At 50.6% G+C, this 18,696-nt stretch overlaps 1 protein-coding gene across 1 annotated transcript in view; it reads left to right on the top strand.

Annotated features, from left to right (window-relative positions):
* Positions 1-8,571, top strand: part of LACC1 (laccase (multicopper oxidoreductase) domain containing 1) — an 11,238-nt gene extending 2,667 nt beyond the window's left edge. Inside the window, exons 3-5 of the mRNA XM_015425933.1 lie at positions 2,860-3,025; positions 5,371-5,596; positions 8,069-8,571. Of these exons, the coding sequence (XP_015281419.1) occupies positions 2,860-3,025; positions 5,371-5,596; positions 8,069-8,243 (567 nt within the window). The 3' untranslated portion in view covers positions 8,244-8,571. The remainder of the gene's footprint in view (positions 1-2,859; positions 3,026-5,370; positions 5,597-8,068) is intronic.
* The last annotated feature ends 10,125 nt before the right edge of the window (positions 8,572-18,696 follow it).

Genomic DNA, 18,696 nt, shown 5'->3' with positions numbered 1-18,696 from the left:
AGTATCACGGGTCCCCCTCTTGTGATCTGCATGTTTCTTAGAAGATTTGGGAGCCCTTTCGGGAATGGCTGGCCTAGTCATGGCCTTGGTTGAGAGCCCTGCTGATTGCAGGAGTTGAGGCCTTCCGTGTTGTCCTGCCTTTGTGAGATGACAAACCTCCAAGGGGGGCTTGTTGGCGTTCTTCCTTCTGACTTTGAGTGCCTCCGTCAGGCTCTCTGTTCCTGAAGGCCTTTTGAAACAGGCATCTTTTCTGCTGCTTTGTTACATTGCTTGTTGTTCTTTGATGTGGTTTTAAATTGATGCTGTGAACTGCCTTGAGCAATTACGAAACAGGAGGGAGGTAATGTGAGATCTGAGTCATGTAGTGCCCTAGAGACCAACCAGATTTTCGGGATATAAGTTTATATTAAACTTTAAAAGACAACTTTCCCCCCCCCCCCACTCAAAAAGTCCTCAGACTTTTATATTTTGAGTGTGAAGAACCTTGTCTGGAGCATTTTGCTCATTGTGAAAGGGAAAATATCTCATAGGAGTTTTTAGTGCTCCTTGAAACTTTTCAGTTTTTCTATTGAAAAGACTGAAAAAAGGTCCTCAGGGGAAAAATTGGATTTATTTGGCCTGGAGGGTTTTAAAAAGTTTTTTATGGGCCTCCACATCTCCAGTGGCTACCAGCCACGTTGACTAAAGGATACTCCCATACTCAGAGACGGAAGACTTATGCACCCCAGTGCTCCGAGGGAACATTGTGGGAGGGCCTCAGCCCCTGTGCGCTGTTGGTTTGGCTCTCTGGGGAAACTGGAGGGCCCATGTGTGTGTGAGACGGTAGCCTGGACTAGATGGACCCTCACTGGCCTGACCCAGCAGGGCTCCTACATTCTTATGACTCTTTAGAGCAGAGGTGTTAGACTCATTTGTTACGTGGGCCAGATCTGACATAAATGTCTCTTTGTCAGGCCATGTGTGCCATAAAACATAATGCCAGGTACTGGGGATAGAAACTGTATAAAGGACAGCAGCTGGTAAGCTCCGAGTTGGCGTGTCCTCATTGCAAGGCCCCCTGGGGTGGGAGGGTGTGCAGAGGAAAACCCACAGAGGTGGACCGGAGAGGCAGCAGTGCAGTGATGCTTGACTGCTGCAGGCAAGGCTGTTCTGCTCTGCTAAAGCCATAATGCAGTGGCCATGCCCACTCCCCCCCCCCCCAGCCTCAGTTGCTTGTGGGCCGCATAAGGGCCCTGGACGGGCCAGATCCGGCCCCCGGGCCTTATGTTCGACACCCCTGCTTTAGAGCCTTGGCCTCTGATTCCCCACAGATTGGCTTTACTGTAGTTCTGTTCTGTATTCTGTTCTGTTGCCTCTTCAGGCTACTTGTTGATCCTTTTCTAAAATACGGAGCTGGGCATATGTCCTCTTTCGTTTGGGGCTTCTTCAATCACCCCGCGCTCCAGGGAACAAATGAGATGCAGGTACAGCCATGTTCTATTGTGGTTTTCAGTGAAAGACTCAAAATATTGCTGGCACTCAGCTGAAGAAAGCAAGTTACCCTTGATCATGCCTGCTTACATTTCCATGTGGAGGAAATAGTTCACAAAGAATGTATGCTCTATAGGATCCCATTGTGTCACAACACAGGCATCCTCCTGTGTGACCAAAAAAACAGCAAATAACAACTGTGTACTGCACAAACCCGCACCAAAGTTAACAAAAAGAGACTACAGCACAAAGGTAATTCAACACATGTAACCCATCATAGGAAAATACAAAAGTCCACAAAATCCCAAAGGGAAAGAACAAAGTCCAGAATAGAAATTTCTCCAAGGGAAACAATGAAGTCTGGAATAGATATCAACACTTTTCCTAGGTATTGTTCAGTGTTTCGGACTTCTGGTCCTTCCTCAGGAACAAAAAGCTGTAAGAACATACAAAATACAAACATTTTTTATTGCCATTTAAGCCTCTTAATATTTCATAAAGTACAAACATTTTACACTTATTTCACAAAGTCTCATATAATCTTACCCACTACAGGAAGTCTCATTGCAATTTCTTAACAGACAAACTTTATTCAGTTTCTCTGGAAAAGAGAATGTCTCCTTAGAATTAATCATGTTATTTTAAAAAAGAAGAAAATATGGACCACTACCTACTATACTTCAATATGGGCCAGGTCTCCTAAGCTTTAGAAAGCACCTACCAAGGTTGCTATTATGTAAGTTGGACCAAACATGCCTCAGAGTAACTAACCTACTGGTTCTATTTTATAAATCCACATTGAATGCAGCTGGTAATGTCCTGCTAAAGTTGCAGCCACCCCATTAGTCTATGTACTAGAAGTTGCCACCTCAAGGAAGCCAATTTCTGGAGAAGTCAAATCTAATCAATCTGTTATATATAATAAAGCAGCTAAGTTGATGTAATATTAAAAGTCTTAAAGTATGTTTAGTATATGGGTTTAACATCAGCTACATGTCCCTCAAACAGGTGTTTATCTTGTTACCCAGAAGATAAGATCACTGGAGACTGATCTATAAATCATAGGAAACAAGATAAATCCAATTCAGAATGTTCTGCCTTGGATGTTTATCCAAAAATTACCCTAAGAAAATGGTCAACAGCGCAGTAGCTAGGGTGCAGCAAATTAATAGGAAGAAAATTCTACAAGAAAAGAATAAACATCCAAGGCAGAACATTTTTGCAGAGTTTAATGCCAGTAGCTCACACGGTAGAACTTTTGCTCACAAGACTCCACAGCTTAGAGGGAACATTGGTCTTCACCTGTCTTGTAAAGATGGAAAGGGAGGGGGCCAGGCACACCTCTCTGTGCTGCATCGGGCAGGCTAAACCTCGGCTTGGTCTCTGCAGGTCAACCATGCCAGCGACGTTTGGGTCATGGGAAAGGCCCAGCCGGAGAGCTACGACGGGATCGTAACGGACCAGGCAGGGGTGGCCATAGCAGCTCCTGGAGCTGACTGCATCCCCTTGCTCTTTGCAGATCCCGTCAGAAAAGCCTGCGGTGCTGCTCATTCAGGTAAGCACAGCTTGGTTTTGCAAAGGGTCGTCCTTGGCTTGTGTCTCCTTCGATAGCACTGCCTTCTGCTAGGCGAGCCATCTTCCTTCCGGTCGAGTGCTGCGTTCTGTGTCCTGCTTTCTGCTGACCGATTTCACCCGCCTGTCTGCTCCTGCTGCCGACCTCTCCCTCCCTCGCTCGCTCGCTCCCTCCCTCCCTCCCTCTCCTCGTGCTGTCCCCGGGGGTTTCCCTGTCCCAGGGTCAGCATTCTGAGGACCCCTTTGGAGTGCAGTAGGAGGGGGGGAAGGCAAAGCAGTGCTGTTGGAGACCCCTTCTGCCCGCAGAGATTTCCCCGGGGATCTAGCACCTGTCCTTGTCCCTTCCAGTGGCCGCATTTCAGTCTGAAGACCACAGGCCTTGTTCTTCTGTTCTTACGGCCTCTCTCGGAAGGAGTCATTTAGCAGCTGAGTTTTAGCTTGACCTGTAGGCGAGTGCACGCGCTTCCGGGCCCCGCTGCAGTAGCTGGGACAGGCATCAAGCACTTGCTTCAGTCCCATCCAGGGATGTTCTGAGGCTGGAAAATGTTCCACTTGGGCTGGATCGTGTCCTTTGTTTTAACCAGTTAATTGAGGAACCGAAACAGTGATGTAGCTCAGGCCAGGGTAAGTCTCCAGGGAAGCTGTGCCCCCAGCTGGGAGGCTGAGGGAAGGACCTGCACTTTGGCAGAACAAAGGAAGGAGGATCTGCACAGACTTCTCCTCTCCCTCTAACTGAACTGGGAGGGGGGGGGATCCCAGGGCACGCAGGGTCCACATCCTGCCAAGCAGCCGCCTGTTCCTGTTTCCTCGGCAGGCCTGTGGCAAGGCTGGCCGGCACCAGTGGGGCAGAGGAGGCCGGTCTGGGCCCCCATCCCAAGAAGCACCGCTGAGGCTCACCCCCCCCCCCATCCAGAGGCCAGCCCAGGCGCCCCCTGAGGACAGACTGACGGGGGTGGGTGGGGCAGAACTTTCCAGAGTTGGAGCTTCCTTTGCCAGACACCTACTGGACTTGAATCCAGCTATTCGACTGCGGACCGATATGGCTACCCAGCTGAAACCACCCACCCACGAGTTTCTACTGGGCAGACATGTGACTGCCCCCTCCCGCCATCTACTTTGCCCACAACCCGTAATTTCATACTCAAATATATATGCTTAAACATTCATGGGCGATTCTCCCCCCTCTTCTCCCCCCCCCCCCCGGCCCCCCCCCCCCCACGGCCCCCCCCTCCAGGAGAAAGGTGGAAAGGAAGTCCCTTCCACGGTGGTCCCTGCCTGCTTTCTCCCAGCCACGGCTCACTGGGGCCCGGAGAAAGGGGGAACTAAACTTGCTAGACTGGTTTGGTTTGGGTGGGGCCCATTTGGGTTGGTTCAGTTTGTGGGCTGCCCCGATCCCCAAACTGAACTGCCCTTTTTAGGTTCGTGCCCATCCCTAATGACAAAAAAGTGTTGGTAGTTTAAAAAAAATGGCAAAACAACAAAATATCCACAATATTTGCTTTCTTATGAAACCTAAATATATTTTACTACTTTAACAATATAAAATATCATTTAGCATTGTGTGGCATACTCATGAAATTTAGAAGTTTTCTGCAAGCAAAACTGCAAATTTACCCAGTTTTATTTGGGTAAATTTAATTTAATTTACCCTGACTGTTCCCTGGAAGGCCAGATAATGAAACTGAAGCTCAAATACTTTGGCCACCAAATGAGAAGGGAGCACTCACTGGAGAAGACCCCGATGCTGGGAAAGACTGAAGGTCAAAGAAGACGGGGATGGCAAAGGATGAGACAGTGACTCTGCTCTTCTCCACGCCCAGGCTTTCTACTCGCGCTCTTTCTCTCTCTGCGGGTATGATGAGCTGGAGGTCGGGGTGAAGAGCAGGGAGCGTTCCCTCTAAGCTGAGGTTGTGTGAGCTACCTGACGGGTTTCTGAGCCTACGGCTCGCACATTTTTTTTTTTTTTTCCGCGAAGGGGAAGGGGGGGCGGGGGGGGGGGGGGATGCCCCTTCCCCCAGGGACACATTTTGAGTAAAACTTTGTCTTGAAAAGCATTTCAATGTTTCGTAGGAGTTTTTTTTAGTGCTCCTCAAAATGTCCTAATTTTTTTCCACTAAAAAAATTGAATAAAAACCTGAGGAGGGGTGGGGAGACACTGACACATCTCTGCTTAAATCCACTTTTTATAATATATATACACACACACACTGCCCTGCCCTGCCCTGCCTTGACTAGAGGATGCTGGGTGGGATTTTGTGTTTGTTTTTTAAACCCCAGAATTTCCACCCACCCACCCACCCCGGATCCCTCCTCTCCCCTGCTCCTCAGGCTGGCAAGGCACGTTGCTGGGGGTGTCCATGGCGACGGTCGGCGCCATGGTGGCTGAATATGGCTGTCGTGTGGAAGACATACGCGTCGTCTTGGGGCCGTCAGTTGGACCTTGTTGCTTTACGCTACCACAAGAATCAGCAAAGCAGTTTCATAGGACTGATCCAAAATGTGTAAGGCATTTGGAGTCCGCAAAACCCTCTGTTGACATTAGAAGAGCAACACGGTAAGTGGGAGTTTTATTAGTCCAAATGCTGTCGAATGTGGGAGGGGCCTAGTCATCTGTGGAGGCATCTGAGGAAGGCAGGTTGGGGGGCTTCCTTCCCTGGAGGACTCTGGGCCGAGGGGAGACAATGGTACCAGTTTGGGGGGGGGAGACAGGCAGCTTCTGGGGTGGGAAGACACTGAGAGAACCACACCTGGGAGGGTGCCTTCAAGTCCCGTGTTTCCTCATGGCCCTTAAGCCTGACTGAGCGAAAGCACTTAGACTGACCCTTGAGGTATAACGTTACAGTCGTGGGGACATATTCTTATGTGCCACCCCTCAGTTAAGGAATACCCCACACCCCCCGGAACGGACACACCAGAGCATGAGCATCTTGAGGCAGCAGTAGTGGGAGACCGGGTTTTGATTTCATACTTGTTGTGTTTGTGTATTGCCTGTCTTCCCCACAAGAGCTTGAGCCCAGGGGGGACACCTTGAAGACCAGGCACGTTGCCTTCTGGGTCTAAGCCCTCGTGTGCACACAAAAGCTCATGCCCAGAATGAAACTTGGTTGGCCTTCAAGGCGCCCCCCCCCGGGCTCAGACTTTGTTCTGCTGCTTCAGACCAACAGGGCTGCCCACTTGGATCTATTGCCAGGAGCTTGTACTCTGTGGCCATGGCTCGTGGTCCACAGGTCAGAGAAAGGGGGGGTGGGATTTGGGAGTCCCTCCCCTCCACGCTTCGGCTTCGTTTTCCCAGAGCCCACTTTTTCCCTACGGGGCTCCTTGGGGGCAGGTGTGCTCCTTTTGTTTGCCTGGAGTGACACTTAGGCTTCCACGTCCAGGGGGAGTCCCCAAGTGGGGACCCTGCCTTGTTTGTGTGTGTGTGTGGGGGGAGTCTGGCTTCATTGCTTTCATTATCGTGTGTGTGTGTGTGTGTGTGTGTGTGTGTGTGTGTGTGTGGCTATTTTGCTATTATCTCCAGTGGGACTGATCCTGCCAGCTTTTCCTTTGGCACAGCAGGGAAACAGGGCCACTTTTGACCCCAGAAAATGGTCTGCTAGGAGTCGGGGGGGGGGGGAAGCAACATGGGATGACACTGTGGCAAGGAGCAAGCCCCTTTTCTGTCAGGGATAAAGCTGGCAAGAGGGTCACAGTCATGAAACATGAGCAGCAAACCTGTGAAATTCAGCTTATCGGCTCCTCCTTGCTTTTTCCTGGCTGTGGAGGAAACGCCTTCCACTTCTGGGATGGTTCACCCCCATCTCTGTCCAGTCCTTCCTGGGGCCCCTTTGGGCGTGGAGCAGTCCCAGCAGGCAGCGTCTCGGCTGGGACCCCAGGTTGTTTTGTTTTTTTTAGAGATGCCAATGTTGGATCAGGCCAAAGGCACATCCAGTCCAACACTCTGTATCACACAGTGGCCAGAAATACCGGGTGCCATCAGGAGGTCCACCAGTGGGGCCAGGACACTAGAAGCCCTCCCACTGTTGACCCCCCCCAAGTACCAAGATGACAGAGCATCACTTGCCCCAGAGTCCCTATCTATACCTTGTGGCTAATAGCCACTGATGGACCTCTGCTCCATATGCTTATCTAATTCCCTTTTGAAGCCGTCCATGCTTGTAGCCGCCACCACCTCCTGTGGCAGTGAATTCCAAGTGTTAATCACTCTTTGGGTGAAGAAGTACTTCCTCTTATCCGTTCTAACCCGACCGCTCAGCAATTTCATGGAGTGCCCACGAGTTCTTGTATTGTGAGAAAGGGAGAAAAGTACCTCTTTCTCTACCTGCTCTGTCCCATGCATAATCTTATAAACCTCGATCATGTCACCCCTCAGTCATCGTTTCTCCAAGCTAAAGAGCCCTAAGCGCCTTAACCTTTCCTCATAGGGAAAGTGTTCCAACCCCTTTATCATTCGAGTTGCCCTTTTCTGCACTTTTTCCAAAGCTATAATATCCTTTTTGAGGTGTGGTGACCAGAACTGCACACAGTATTCCAAATGAGGTCGCACCATTGATTTATACAGGGGCATTTTGATATTGGCTGATCTGTTTTCAATACCCTTCCTAATAATCCCCAGCATAGCATTGGCCTTCTTTATTGCCCCTCTTCCCGGCAGGGCAGGGTGCTGGCACCGCTTGTCCTTCTGGCGGCTCTCTCTCAGAGCACTGCCTCCTCTCCTCCCGAGGCCCCACGAAGTCACGAGGCACTGAGCAGGGTGTGCATGCAAGCGCTGGAAGCGAAATGTCCTCCTGGAGAGCCAATCTAGCCAAGCGGTCAGGGCACGGAGGCAGCCTCGGTTTAGATCCTCACCGTGCCTGGATTGCCCTGGGCCAGTCACACACGTGGCATAACCTAACCTACACGGTTGTTTGGATAAAATTCATGCCCCTCTGAGTTCCGTAAAGGAAGGAGGGAGTCAGAGATGGGATAGAGAGTTTCTGTAATAACTGTCTGCTATCATAGACCATTTTCTCCTCGTCTCTCCTCAAAGAGTTCTTCTGGAAGCTGGAGGAATTCTGCCTCAGAACATTCAAGACGATTCTGTGATGGACCCACTCCAAAACCTCACACTCTGTACGTCCTGCCACCCTGATCAGTTCTACTCTCACGTACGCGATGGTGAAAACTTTGGGACGCAGATAGGCTTCATAGCCATTAGAGACTGACCTTTCTGCATAGCCTGGCATGTTAATCTGCAGGGACGGTGGTGGCTGATGGGTCTTTCCCCGTGTGCAGTTCTTCTGATGAGTGCCCCTAGGTCCCCGTAAAAATCTTACGGCATATAACTGTCTCAGGAAACCGCAGTTCCCCTGGCTGCAGAAAGGCCCCCTAACTGGAAGCAGTAATGGACCGCCCACCACACAGCTCTAGGAGTGATCCGGGGCTTCGACATGTCCTGCGACCTTCTCAGCAAGTGACAAAGGCCAGTTCTGTGAAGAACGTGAATGTGTGCAGAGTCAGTGTGGTGTCGTGGTTAAGAGTGTCAGACTAGAATCTGGGTGGAAGCTCCCTGGGCGACCTTGGGCCAGGCTGACACTCTCTCAGCCTAAGTTCCCTCCCCGCCTTGTTGGGAGGATAAAACGGAGGAGAAGAGAGGATGTCAGCCACTTTGGGAGGAGGGGGTGGGGGGACAAAGGAACTCAGTAGAGAAATATGGACCGAGAAGCAGCCGGCACTTCCAGCACGCTGAACTTGAGACTCGTCCGGGTGTCAGACCCCACAGCAAACAACGAAGTACACACTTGCAGGAAGGTTTTACTTTATTGAAGCCATGAAGCACTTGAACAGGGCCACTGTTCAGAATAACGATAGCTCGGAGAGCTGGAAAGGTTAAAGCAAGTTCATAATCAATACAGCCAATAAACATGATTCCCGCACGCGCCCAAAGGGTTTCTTGCGCGCCTATTCCTTGGGAAAGCAACGGCTACCTTATAAATAAGCATACACTTTCTTACAGTCTCTACTAATTAAAGACAAAGCAAAGCTCTCTTGCTCTTCCACCTGTGGCCTTGGCTAGATAACGTTACATCAAAGCATGGCTGGCGTATACTGAAAGGAATGCAGAGTTACTGGGGAGATGTGTGCATGAGAAGCTGAGCGCATCTACGGCAGGGAGGGAAAAATGCATAGAGAAACATATAGGCAATAATGAACTATTGGCAGCTTGCTGACACCGGGTTAAAGAGGCCTCGTTTGCATCCAGAGTCGGCACAGCAGTGTCTGCGCGTTTTCCCTGTTGCCACCTGCCCGTTCACTTTCATGCATCGGCTGACGCCTGCTCTTGCTCACGAGGAGTGCTCCTGCCCCAAGAGGTGAATCTTGGAGGGGCCCCTTTCCGTGTGGACGGCAGCCTCCCCAAGCCCCCATCCTGCCCCCTCTGCAGTCAGCTCCCCTCCCGAGCAGGAGTCAGTAGCCAGCTCTTGCCCAGGTCTGGAGCAGCTGCTGCTTTGAGATCAGACTGCTTTAATGCACTCCACAGGGGCCTCCTCTTTCGTCTGGAATGCCAGCGAGGGGGAGTTTGCCTCTGGCACCCATTCTGCAGTCCCTGATTGGTTCAAGCTGCCTCCCTTCTCGACCTTCCTAAAGGTGCCACCCTGCAAATGGGTAAGATTGGCAGCTGCTGGCCCAGGAACATTCTCTGCATTCACTTTTGTCATGCCACAGATTGTGTAAAACAACACCGTTGTCTAGGAGGATGTTTATATCAAGGGATCAGAAGTGCCGGGCAGTGGCACCATCCAGGACAGGAGTCCCCCAGGGCAGTGCCAGTGGGCGCCGTGGTGCCTGATGACACCCTTTCCTGATGCTCAAAGTGGGTGAGGCCAGGTCGGTGCCTCTTTGTCCAGCAAGGCTTGTGACTGGCCACTGGAGATTTGATGGGCGGTGCACATTTTTTAAAAACATCACTTTGGCAGCGGCTGCCACCACCGCACAAGGGCCTTCGCTGTGTGACTGAAGGTCGGCTGTGGCCGCTGTTCTGTGGCTCCGTCCACCGTGCTGTGTCAGAACTCCAAAGGTGCCCACCGACTTAAAACAGGTCGGGGACCCCCCTGGTCTAGGAATAGGGCTGGAGTCTGCTGGAGGGTTTATTGTATGCGTCGTCTTGCTTCTACAGCCCTGTATTGTGCCTCTGTTATTCACTTGCTGCATAGCTTATGTGACAACCTGCCTTGGCCAGTTTCGGTCTGCATGGTTTTCTCAAGTCAGTAACCCTAGTCCTGTTACATTTTTACCAGATGTCTTCAGTTGCTTCATTGGATTGTTTCCTGTATTTTTGTAATCCTCATTGAATGGGTTATGAGCGAAGTTAACAAAGGAGTGGAGACCTGATAGCAAAGCCACTCCTTTGGGAAGGTTGCGGTCTGGAGCTAAACAGTTCTGAAATGGGCATGCTCAGCCAGAGCAATGTCAAACTCACTGCACATTTTGCATTTTACCATGGTGATTGGGAGGGGGATGGAAGAGCGTGAAACCTGAATGCTTTCATTTTCCACAGATGCTTTGATGTACCAGACACGTTCTCTCTCCAGTTTCCCTGAGAACCTCTTATGGCCTTGAGTCTCAAATTTCTGTGCTGGCTTTTGTCTGACAAGATGGGGGGATGGCACTAAGGGGGGGATGGATGGCAGTTACATTTGGTGGGTGGAATCCAAGGGGGTGATTGGTTCTGAACCTTTTAGGGCCCTCGTGTGAACCCTGTATATCTATCGCTTTCGCGCCTTTAAGCTCAGTTCTAACACAGCCAAGGTAGAGGCTGGATCCTATCAATGTCTCAATAAACTTATCCTTCTTAGAAATGAATGTTGTTGAGGACTGATTTCTCCAAGAGTCTGCTTCTCTGGATAGCTGGGTAGCATTCTTAATGAACTGCAGTGTGGAATAATATGATTTGCATTGCTCCCCCTTAAAAAATGCTATAACCATGTCATGCCAATGTCGTGTCTCTGTGTACCTGCATCCTCCCTATTCTCAACATGGGCTACAAACCACCAGGAACAGCATTATAAAATTATGCACAGGGTGGAGAGAGTTGACAAAGAGAACTCTCTTCCCCTCTCCTAAAATACTAGAATGCAAGGGCATCCTATGAAGCTGATGAGCAGTAGGTTGAGGACAGACAAAAGGAAATACTACTTTACACAGCAAGTTATTAAAATGTGGAATTGACTGCCAGAGGACGTAGTGGTGGCCACAGGAGTAAACAGCTGTAAAAGGGGTTAGATAGATTCATGGAGGATAAGTCTATCAGTAGCTACTAGCCATGGTGGCTGAGGGGAACCTCCACATTCAGAGGCACTAAACCTCTGAAACCCAGTGCCAGGAGGCAACATCAGGGGAAGGCCTCGGTCTCTATGCCCTATTGTTGACTGTCCAGAGGAACTGGTTGGCCACTGTGTGCGACATGGTGCTGGACCAGATGGACCACTGGTCTGTTCCAGCAGGGCTCTTCTGATGTTCTTCTCCGGACAGGGCCTCAGCCTCTATGCCCCGTTGCTGGCCCTCCAGAGGAACTGGTTGGCCCCTGTGTGAGACAGGATACTGGACTAGATGGACCACTGCTCTGATCCAGCAGGGCTCTTCTTACGTTTTTGTCAGGGGAAGGCCTTGGCCTCTATGCCCTGCTTGTTGGCCCTCCAGAGGAACTAGTTGGCTACTGTGAGAGATGGGATGCTGGACTAGATAGAGCACTGGTCAGATCCAGCAGGGCTCTTCTTATGTTTTTTATCAGGGGAAGGCCTCGGCCTCTATGGCCTGTTGTTGGCCCTCCAGAGGAGCCCGATAGGTATCTGTGCCTGCACAGGGTGCAAACCAAACTGTGCTACTAGACTCCTGGGGTGGGAGGCATTGCCCCACAGGGGGCAGATATGCCTCCACTGACCAGCCCAGCCCAGCACGTCCTCCTTGACCTTCAGCTTCTGGGGGGGGGGGGGCTGTTTCTGTCTTGCAGGCCTTGAATGGTTTGTGTTTCCTTGTGTCAGTGTAAAGTGCATCACCAAAGAAATGTGCACAGGCACCAAGCCTGGAAGCAAACCCCACTGTGAACTTTGCACTCCAGCAACGTGAGCACAGGACCAAATAACCTCAGCTGTGCCATCTCAACTCATCCATTTGCTCCTCCTCCAGGGTAAGACCTGCCTTGCTGTGCCAATGAGGCCCTTCTGCTCTCTGTACTGGACAGCTGGTCAGTCCAGAGGTATACAAAGAAAAGGAGAGCAATCTGACATTTTTAAGAAATCACAATCCTCAGGAGCCACTGGGTGAACATTTTTATCTTCCATGGTTGCTGGCTAAAAAGTTACAGTTCTCTTTCAAGGGCCCTCAAAGGGAGGATGCAACATGGAATTGCTGAATTAGAATTCACCCCCCCCCAAAAAAAAACCATGTAGCCCTGCTCCCCCACCCCCGCTTAATACAAACCTTGGGGGGATTCCTAACCCACCACAAAGGCTGGTGTCTTGCATATCCCACCCATTACAGATGCTAATTATGTTACGTATATCTCTTTTAAGTTCCTATTGTATCTGCTATTTTCATCCAGCATTAGGTTTCCTATTTTGCCTCTCTAACAACCGTTGGGAGTGTCTCACTCCCATTCCGAATGAACTCATTGCTCTGTGGACTGGATCTTATTTTGAACTGGCCTCTTGGTACCAGTCGTTTCCACCTTTCTATTGTATGCATCAGTCATCTTAAATCCAATGCATCTGATGAAGTCAGCTTTGACTTGTGAACAGCTTATGCTGGGAATTTACATTCTGTTGGTCTTTAAGGCAAGACTAACTGGACTCCTGCTTTATTCATTCTGGTTCTTCTTAATTCAACAGTGCTCGAAGACAAGCTCATCCACTGAGTGGCGCTGTGCAATTAGGAATGCTCCCTGAACAATCCCAGCTAGACAAATGCCTCCGGCGCCTTCAGATGATATTTGTGTCCTCAAGTGCAATCAATGGGGAAGGAAAGTAAGACCCGTGCATGCTGTTTTAATCCACCAAGCTAAATTGGCTGTAACTTGGATATGTGGCCCATTAACAGCATAAAACTGAAAGTGAGGTTTACGTGTTGCTTTGTGGCCCAAGAGGATTGAAGTCTGATTGGCCTGCTTGCCGCAGCGCTTCCTGTCTCTGAGCCCTCTCCTGGTCTCCCTCCTTGGGCTTGCCGCTGCCGTAGCCTCATGGTTAAGTCAGACAGATACAGCGAGGAGCAGTGGGGACTTGGAATACCCTGCCTGCCTGTGTGGCCGGTTAGACTACCTTTCGGTGACCCAGCGAGTCTCGGTGGCTAAATGTAGCTCTTCTAACGATGACAAATGTATGTATTGGGGGGGGGGGTCCCACAAAAAAACCCACCTTGGCATTCTTTCAAAAGTTATTCCTACCAGCTTTCCCCCAAAGAACCTTAGCCGTGCTCCTGTTGCTTTGATCCTTCAAGCCTCCTTTGCTTTCTAGACATTGCAACCAGAAGATTTTTTGAGGGGGGGGGGTCTGTATAGGTTCTTGACTCAGGGTTGCCAATTCCACCCTGGGAAATTTCTGGAAATTTGAGGGGGGAGTGTGGGGAGGGAAGGGACTTTTAAGAGAGTGTTCTTGGAATCAAAGTATGTTATTTTGTGTTATCTACAGAGAACGTCTCTCCCTGCTAACTCCAACAGACTTAGGAGTTCATACAGCTGCAGTTAGGCCTAACCATGGTCCAGATGAGAATCCTTCAGCTCTCTCCCCTGCAGCAACTCTTGTTGGACAGGTGTGCACAGTCAGAACAGAGACTCATAAATACAGCAAAACACTCCAAATGCAAACAAAATTATCTCTGACCTTCAGGAGTGGTGGGGGACCTTTTTAATCAAATGGTTATTCTATGCCTCATAGTCCAGTTTCATTTTTCCAGGCAGAGGGAGTTTGCAAGGGGGGAGAGAGAGAGAGAGGGAGAGGCCTAGCAGATCAGTCTGACAGGAATGTTGCCCAGCCTCCCCAGACAGGATTGTCCTGGTGGGTGTCTCTGTGCACAGCATGTCCCTTGGGTGCCTGCTATTGTACAGTCTGACTGGCTTCCCGTGCCTGTATCGGTCAGGAAGGACAGAAGCCAGAAGTCTCCAAATCTTCCTCCTCTGAGTAAAGGCATTCCTCTGAGGATGCTGTTCCTGGGATTAGTCTGTAACCTAACAGCCAGTGAGCTGGTGGCCCAAACCGTGGTGGATTATTGTTGGCTAAAGGATCTGGCCAGAGAGAATCAAAGGTTGCGGCCTGGTGAGTCAGCAGATTTGGAAGCAGTGGTTGGAGGTGGCCGGCGAAAAGGATGGAAGAGGACTGTCGGCTTTTTTTTCTTACTTCTGGAGCTGTCTGAAGACAAGTCCCGCCTGGTGGTGGGACTGAGAGGAAGGTGGAGGCTGGAGGGAGGGGAGCCCGGACAGGTTTCGGTGAGGATCCTTAGAATGCAGACCTGGCCTGGGAGAAAGCCCTCGCTTTGGAAGGGATGCCGTCCTCGTCAGTATCCAGAACAGCCAAGAAGGAGCCTGGCCAAAGCCAGCGAGGCTCCCTCACAATTTCAATGAATTAGCAACTGAAGGATCTGGTTGGGAATCCCGGCCGAGCCCCGCTTAGCCTCTGGCACTGGGAAATGGCAGCTGCCCACCTTGCACCTTCCTCAGTGCCCTGGAGTCCGGGCAGCTGATGGAGGCTGGGGGGTGGGGTTGCCAGCCTCCAGGCAGGGCCTGAAGATCTCCTGGGATCACAACCGATCGCCAGACGACAGAGATCAGTTCCCCCTGGAGGAAACGGCCGCTTTGGAGGGTGGGATAGGTGGCATGGCACCCTGCTGAGGTCCCTCCCCAGACTCTACCCCCAAATCAGCAACACTGAGGAAAAGACTCAAGGTAAATATGGCTGACAGCAGGTGAGAGCCCGTATCAGGCCAAGAGGAGCTCGGGCTCTCCACAGACACTGCTCCCGTGATGCAGACTCTTCCGGCTGAGCCTCCTCTCGCGTGCCCACGGGGGGGGGCAAGGGGGGTGGCCAGCAGGGTCTTCTTCCTGGCAAGCTCTCGGCAGAGAAGACCACTTGCACAGGCTGGGACTTCAGGACCTCAACAGACACCCAGCTTCTAACCTGCCTGTTTCCGTAGCTGCTGCTGCTTCTGTTCTATGGGATAATCGCAGCTTGTGCAACTGTCAGATCAGCCGGGGGGGGGGAGAGGCTGCTGGGCAACTGGGACAGCCGAGTCTGTCGGCATCTCTTTATGAAGGCAATGGGTCCCACGGAGCTTAAGTGCACCACAGAACCCAACCTTGGCTGTCAGCACGCCGGGAGACTGCCGTCCTGTGGGAGCCCTCTGCCCTGCCCTGGAGGGCCCAGCCTAGCCCGGTCTCATCAGATCTCAGAAGCTGAGCAGGCTCGGCCTTGGCTAGTGTTTGGGGAGGGGGGGGAAGAGACCACTATGCAGAGGCAGGCAAACCGTCTCTGTTCATCTCTTGCCTTGAAAACCCTACAAGGTCAGTTTGGTGTCGTGGTTCAGTGCGTGGACTCTAATCTGGGAGAACCGGGTTTGATTCCCCACTCCTCCTCCACTTGCAGCTGCTGGATGACCTTGGGCAAGCCGTAGTTCTGATAAGAGCTGCCCTTGAAAAAGAGCAGTTTCTGTCAGAGCTCTCTCAGCCCCACCCACCTCACAGGGTGTCTGTCTGTTGTGGGGAGGGGAAGGGAAAATGAGTTTGTCAGCCGCTCTGAGACACCTTTGGGTAGTGAAGGGCAGGGTATAAATCCAATCTCCTCCTCCTCCTCCATAATTCCCCTGTGACTTGACAGCACTTCCCACCACCTGCCCTGACCCAGGCCAGCCTGATCTCATTGGGTCTCGGAAGCTAAGCAGAGCCAGGCCCCGGCTAGTACTTGGACAGGAGGCCACCAAGGGACTCCAGGGTTCCAGCGCAGAGGCAGGCAAGGGCAGACCACCTCGGAACGCCTCGTGCCTTGGAAACCATTGAGGTTGTCATAAGTCGGCTGCAACTTGATGGCACCCCACCACCACCACCACTGAAGAAGGAAATCTAGAAAGTGCCCCTCATTATACATCCATTGGTGTGAAAAGCCACCCTTGGAGAAAATCCCCATTTCTATACAAATACATCCCTCTAACATTCCCCTCCCCCGATCAGGATGGCACAGGCTAGCCCGGTCTCCTCAGATCTCAGAAGCTGAGCAGGGTCAGCCCTGGTTAGTATTTGGATGGGAGACCACCAAGGAAGTCCAGGATTGCTATACACAGAAGCAGACCATGGCAAACCACCTCTGTTCCTCTTTGGCCTTGAAAACCCTACGGCAAGGGTGTCAAACTAATTTGCTATGAGGGCCAGATCTGACATAAATGAGACCTTGTTGGGTCGGGCCATGTGTCTCATAAAATGTAATGCCAGGTAGTGGAGATATAAATTTTATAAAGGACACAGAAAAACACAAAGATTTTTTTTAAACTTTAAATAAAACATTAGCATTCTTGCAATCTTTTGTTTATTTAACAGTGACAGATAACTGACACCTCTTGCTCTGAATTATTGTTTCAAAATGTCTGTGCTGTAGCAATCTTGAGTATACTGTTCAAGTGTGTATCTGTAAGCTGCAAACCTACTTTTGATTTATTGATATTCATTACAGAAATCTCATGATCACTGTTCTGAGCCTAGGACCCAGGGGAAAACATGAAATGGCTGGGCATTGCAAGCTTTTGTACATATGTTGCTTCAAATGCTGGTCAAGAACATGAGAGGGCACCATGACACAGACTGAGGGCTATGTGTTTGTCTACAACATTATAGTCTTCTCTAGAGAAATAACTACAGCTCCTATGAGGCAGTGCAAGAACTGAGAGACAGCAAGTATCAGCCTACTATCTGGGAAGTCTAGGTTCAAAATCCCCAGTCTACAAAGGAAATGTGCTGGGTGAACTTGGTCTGGACACACACTCTCAGCCTAATCCACCTCATTGGCTTGTTGTTATTCCTCATCTAAATTGTTCACATGGCTTTCCTACTGAGAAAAACTGGATTATGAGGGCATGAATACAGTGAAAAGTGGTAGGGAACCCAATTGCACTCAGGAGACTCACAGCCTAATGAGCCCAACAAAACACACACACTGTACCAAGGCACACAAAAGCTTATGCTTTGAATAAAACTTTGTTGGTCTTAAAGGTGCTTTGTATTTCTCCCATGTGATTGAGACAGCCAAGCAAAGCGAGCTCTTCCTCGTTCCCTCCTGGGAGGAGCCTCAACCAAAGGAGGGGAAGAAAGGCTTGTCTTTGTCTCCTGTGCGATTGAGGCAGCCTAGCCAGGAAGCAAGTTCTGGCTCATTCCCTCTCTACCCCTGAGAGGGGGAGGAGCCTCAGCCAGTGCAGGGAACAGAAGCATGCCTATCTATCTCTCCTGAGCGATTGAGATAGTCTGGCAAAGCAAGCTATAATTCAGCAGAAATGGAGAAAGAAGCAGGAGACAGCCAGTTCCTTGCGGGCCTGATAGAAGCCCTCTGGGGACCTGATCTGGCCCACATGTTTGACACCCCTGCCCTACGGGGTCATTGCCATAAGTCAGCTGCGACTTGACTGCATGTTCCACCCCCTCCAGGAACCCTCCATTTCTGGGCTGGTGATGGCCTCCAAGTGTTCTTGGACAAAAGGAATTATCTGGATCCTTATCAGGGCCAAACTGGATGTGACTTTTTACTAAATTGGATCAGACTTCTCCTGACTGACTTCCATTCCCAGCAGTGGCTGGAAACTAATTTCCCAAACACAGCAGAGGCCCAGATCAGACTAGGCCTGCATCATGCAGGAAGAAGGACCCCACCCCACCCCGGTGCCATTTTCCTGCCATGAAACAGCCCTGGAGGCATTTTTTGCTGGGAAGCTGTTGCTGTATGCCCTGAACAGGCCTCTGTGATGCCCTGTTTCAGTCGCTGCCACTGTGGCTGCTTAGGGACAGGATTCTTCTGCTTCTGATTTGCTCTCAGGGAATGGCGTGCTCCAGGACATGATCGGAGGTCCCTCCCTTGCTGTAAAAAACTCACGAGACTGCCTTATACTGAATCAGACCACTGGTCCATCAAGGTCAACACTGTCTACTCAGACTGGTAGCAGCTCTCCAGAGACTCCAGAGATTCAGAGCTTCACAACCCTTGTAACTGGAGATGCTGCCGGGGATTGAACCTGTGATCTTCTGCATGCCAAGCAGAGGCTCTGCCACTAAGGCATAGCCCCTCCTTAAAGGATGTGACTTTTCCAGGGATTTTTGAAGCAGCTGTTACTGTGGCTCATTTTTGTTTGTATCATAAAGACCTTGAAGGCTACATTGTCTTTGGAGTGGTGGCACCCCAAACAGCACATTTGTTAGAAGGGGAGGAACAGAGAATGTGGCTGCTCTGGTACTGGATCCAACTGCTTTGTTGTTGTTGTTCAGCCACACAGTCGAGTCTGACTCTTCGCGACCCCATGGACCAGATCCCGCCAGGCCCTCTTGTCTTCTGCTGTCCTCTGAAGTTGGCTCAATTTCATGTTCGTTGCAACTATGACACTGTCTAACCATCTCATCCTTTGCCGTCCCCGCCTTCTTTGACCTTCAGTCTTTCCCAGCATCAG

This window comes from Gekko japonicus, unplaced genomic scaffold (genome assembly GCF_001447785.1).
Source record: "Gekko japonicus isolate JY-2015 unplaced genomic scaffold, Gekko_japonicus_V1.1 scaffold3360, whole genome shotgun sequence".
Lineage (NCBI taxonomy): Eukaryota > Metazoa > Chordata > Lepidosauria > Squamata > Gekkonidae > Gekko > Gekko japonicus.
This window is presented reverse-complemented; position numbering and strand designations above follow the sequence as displayed.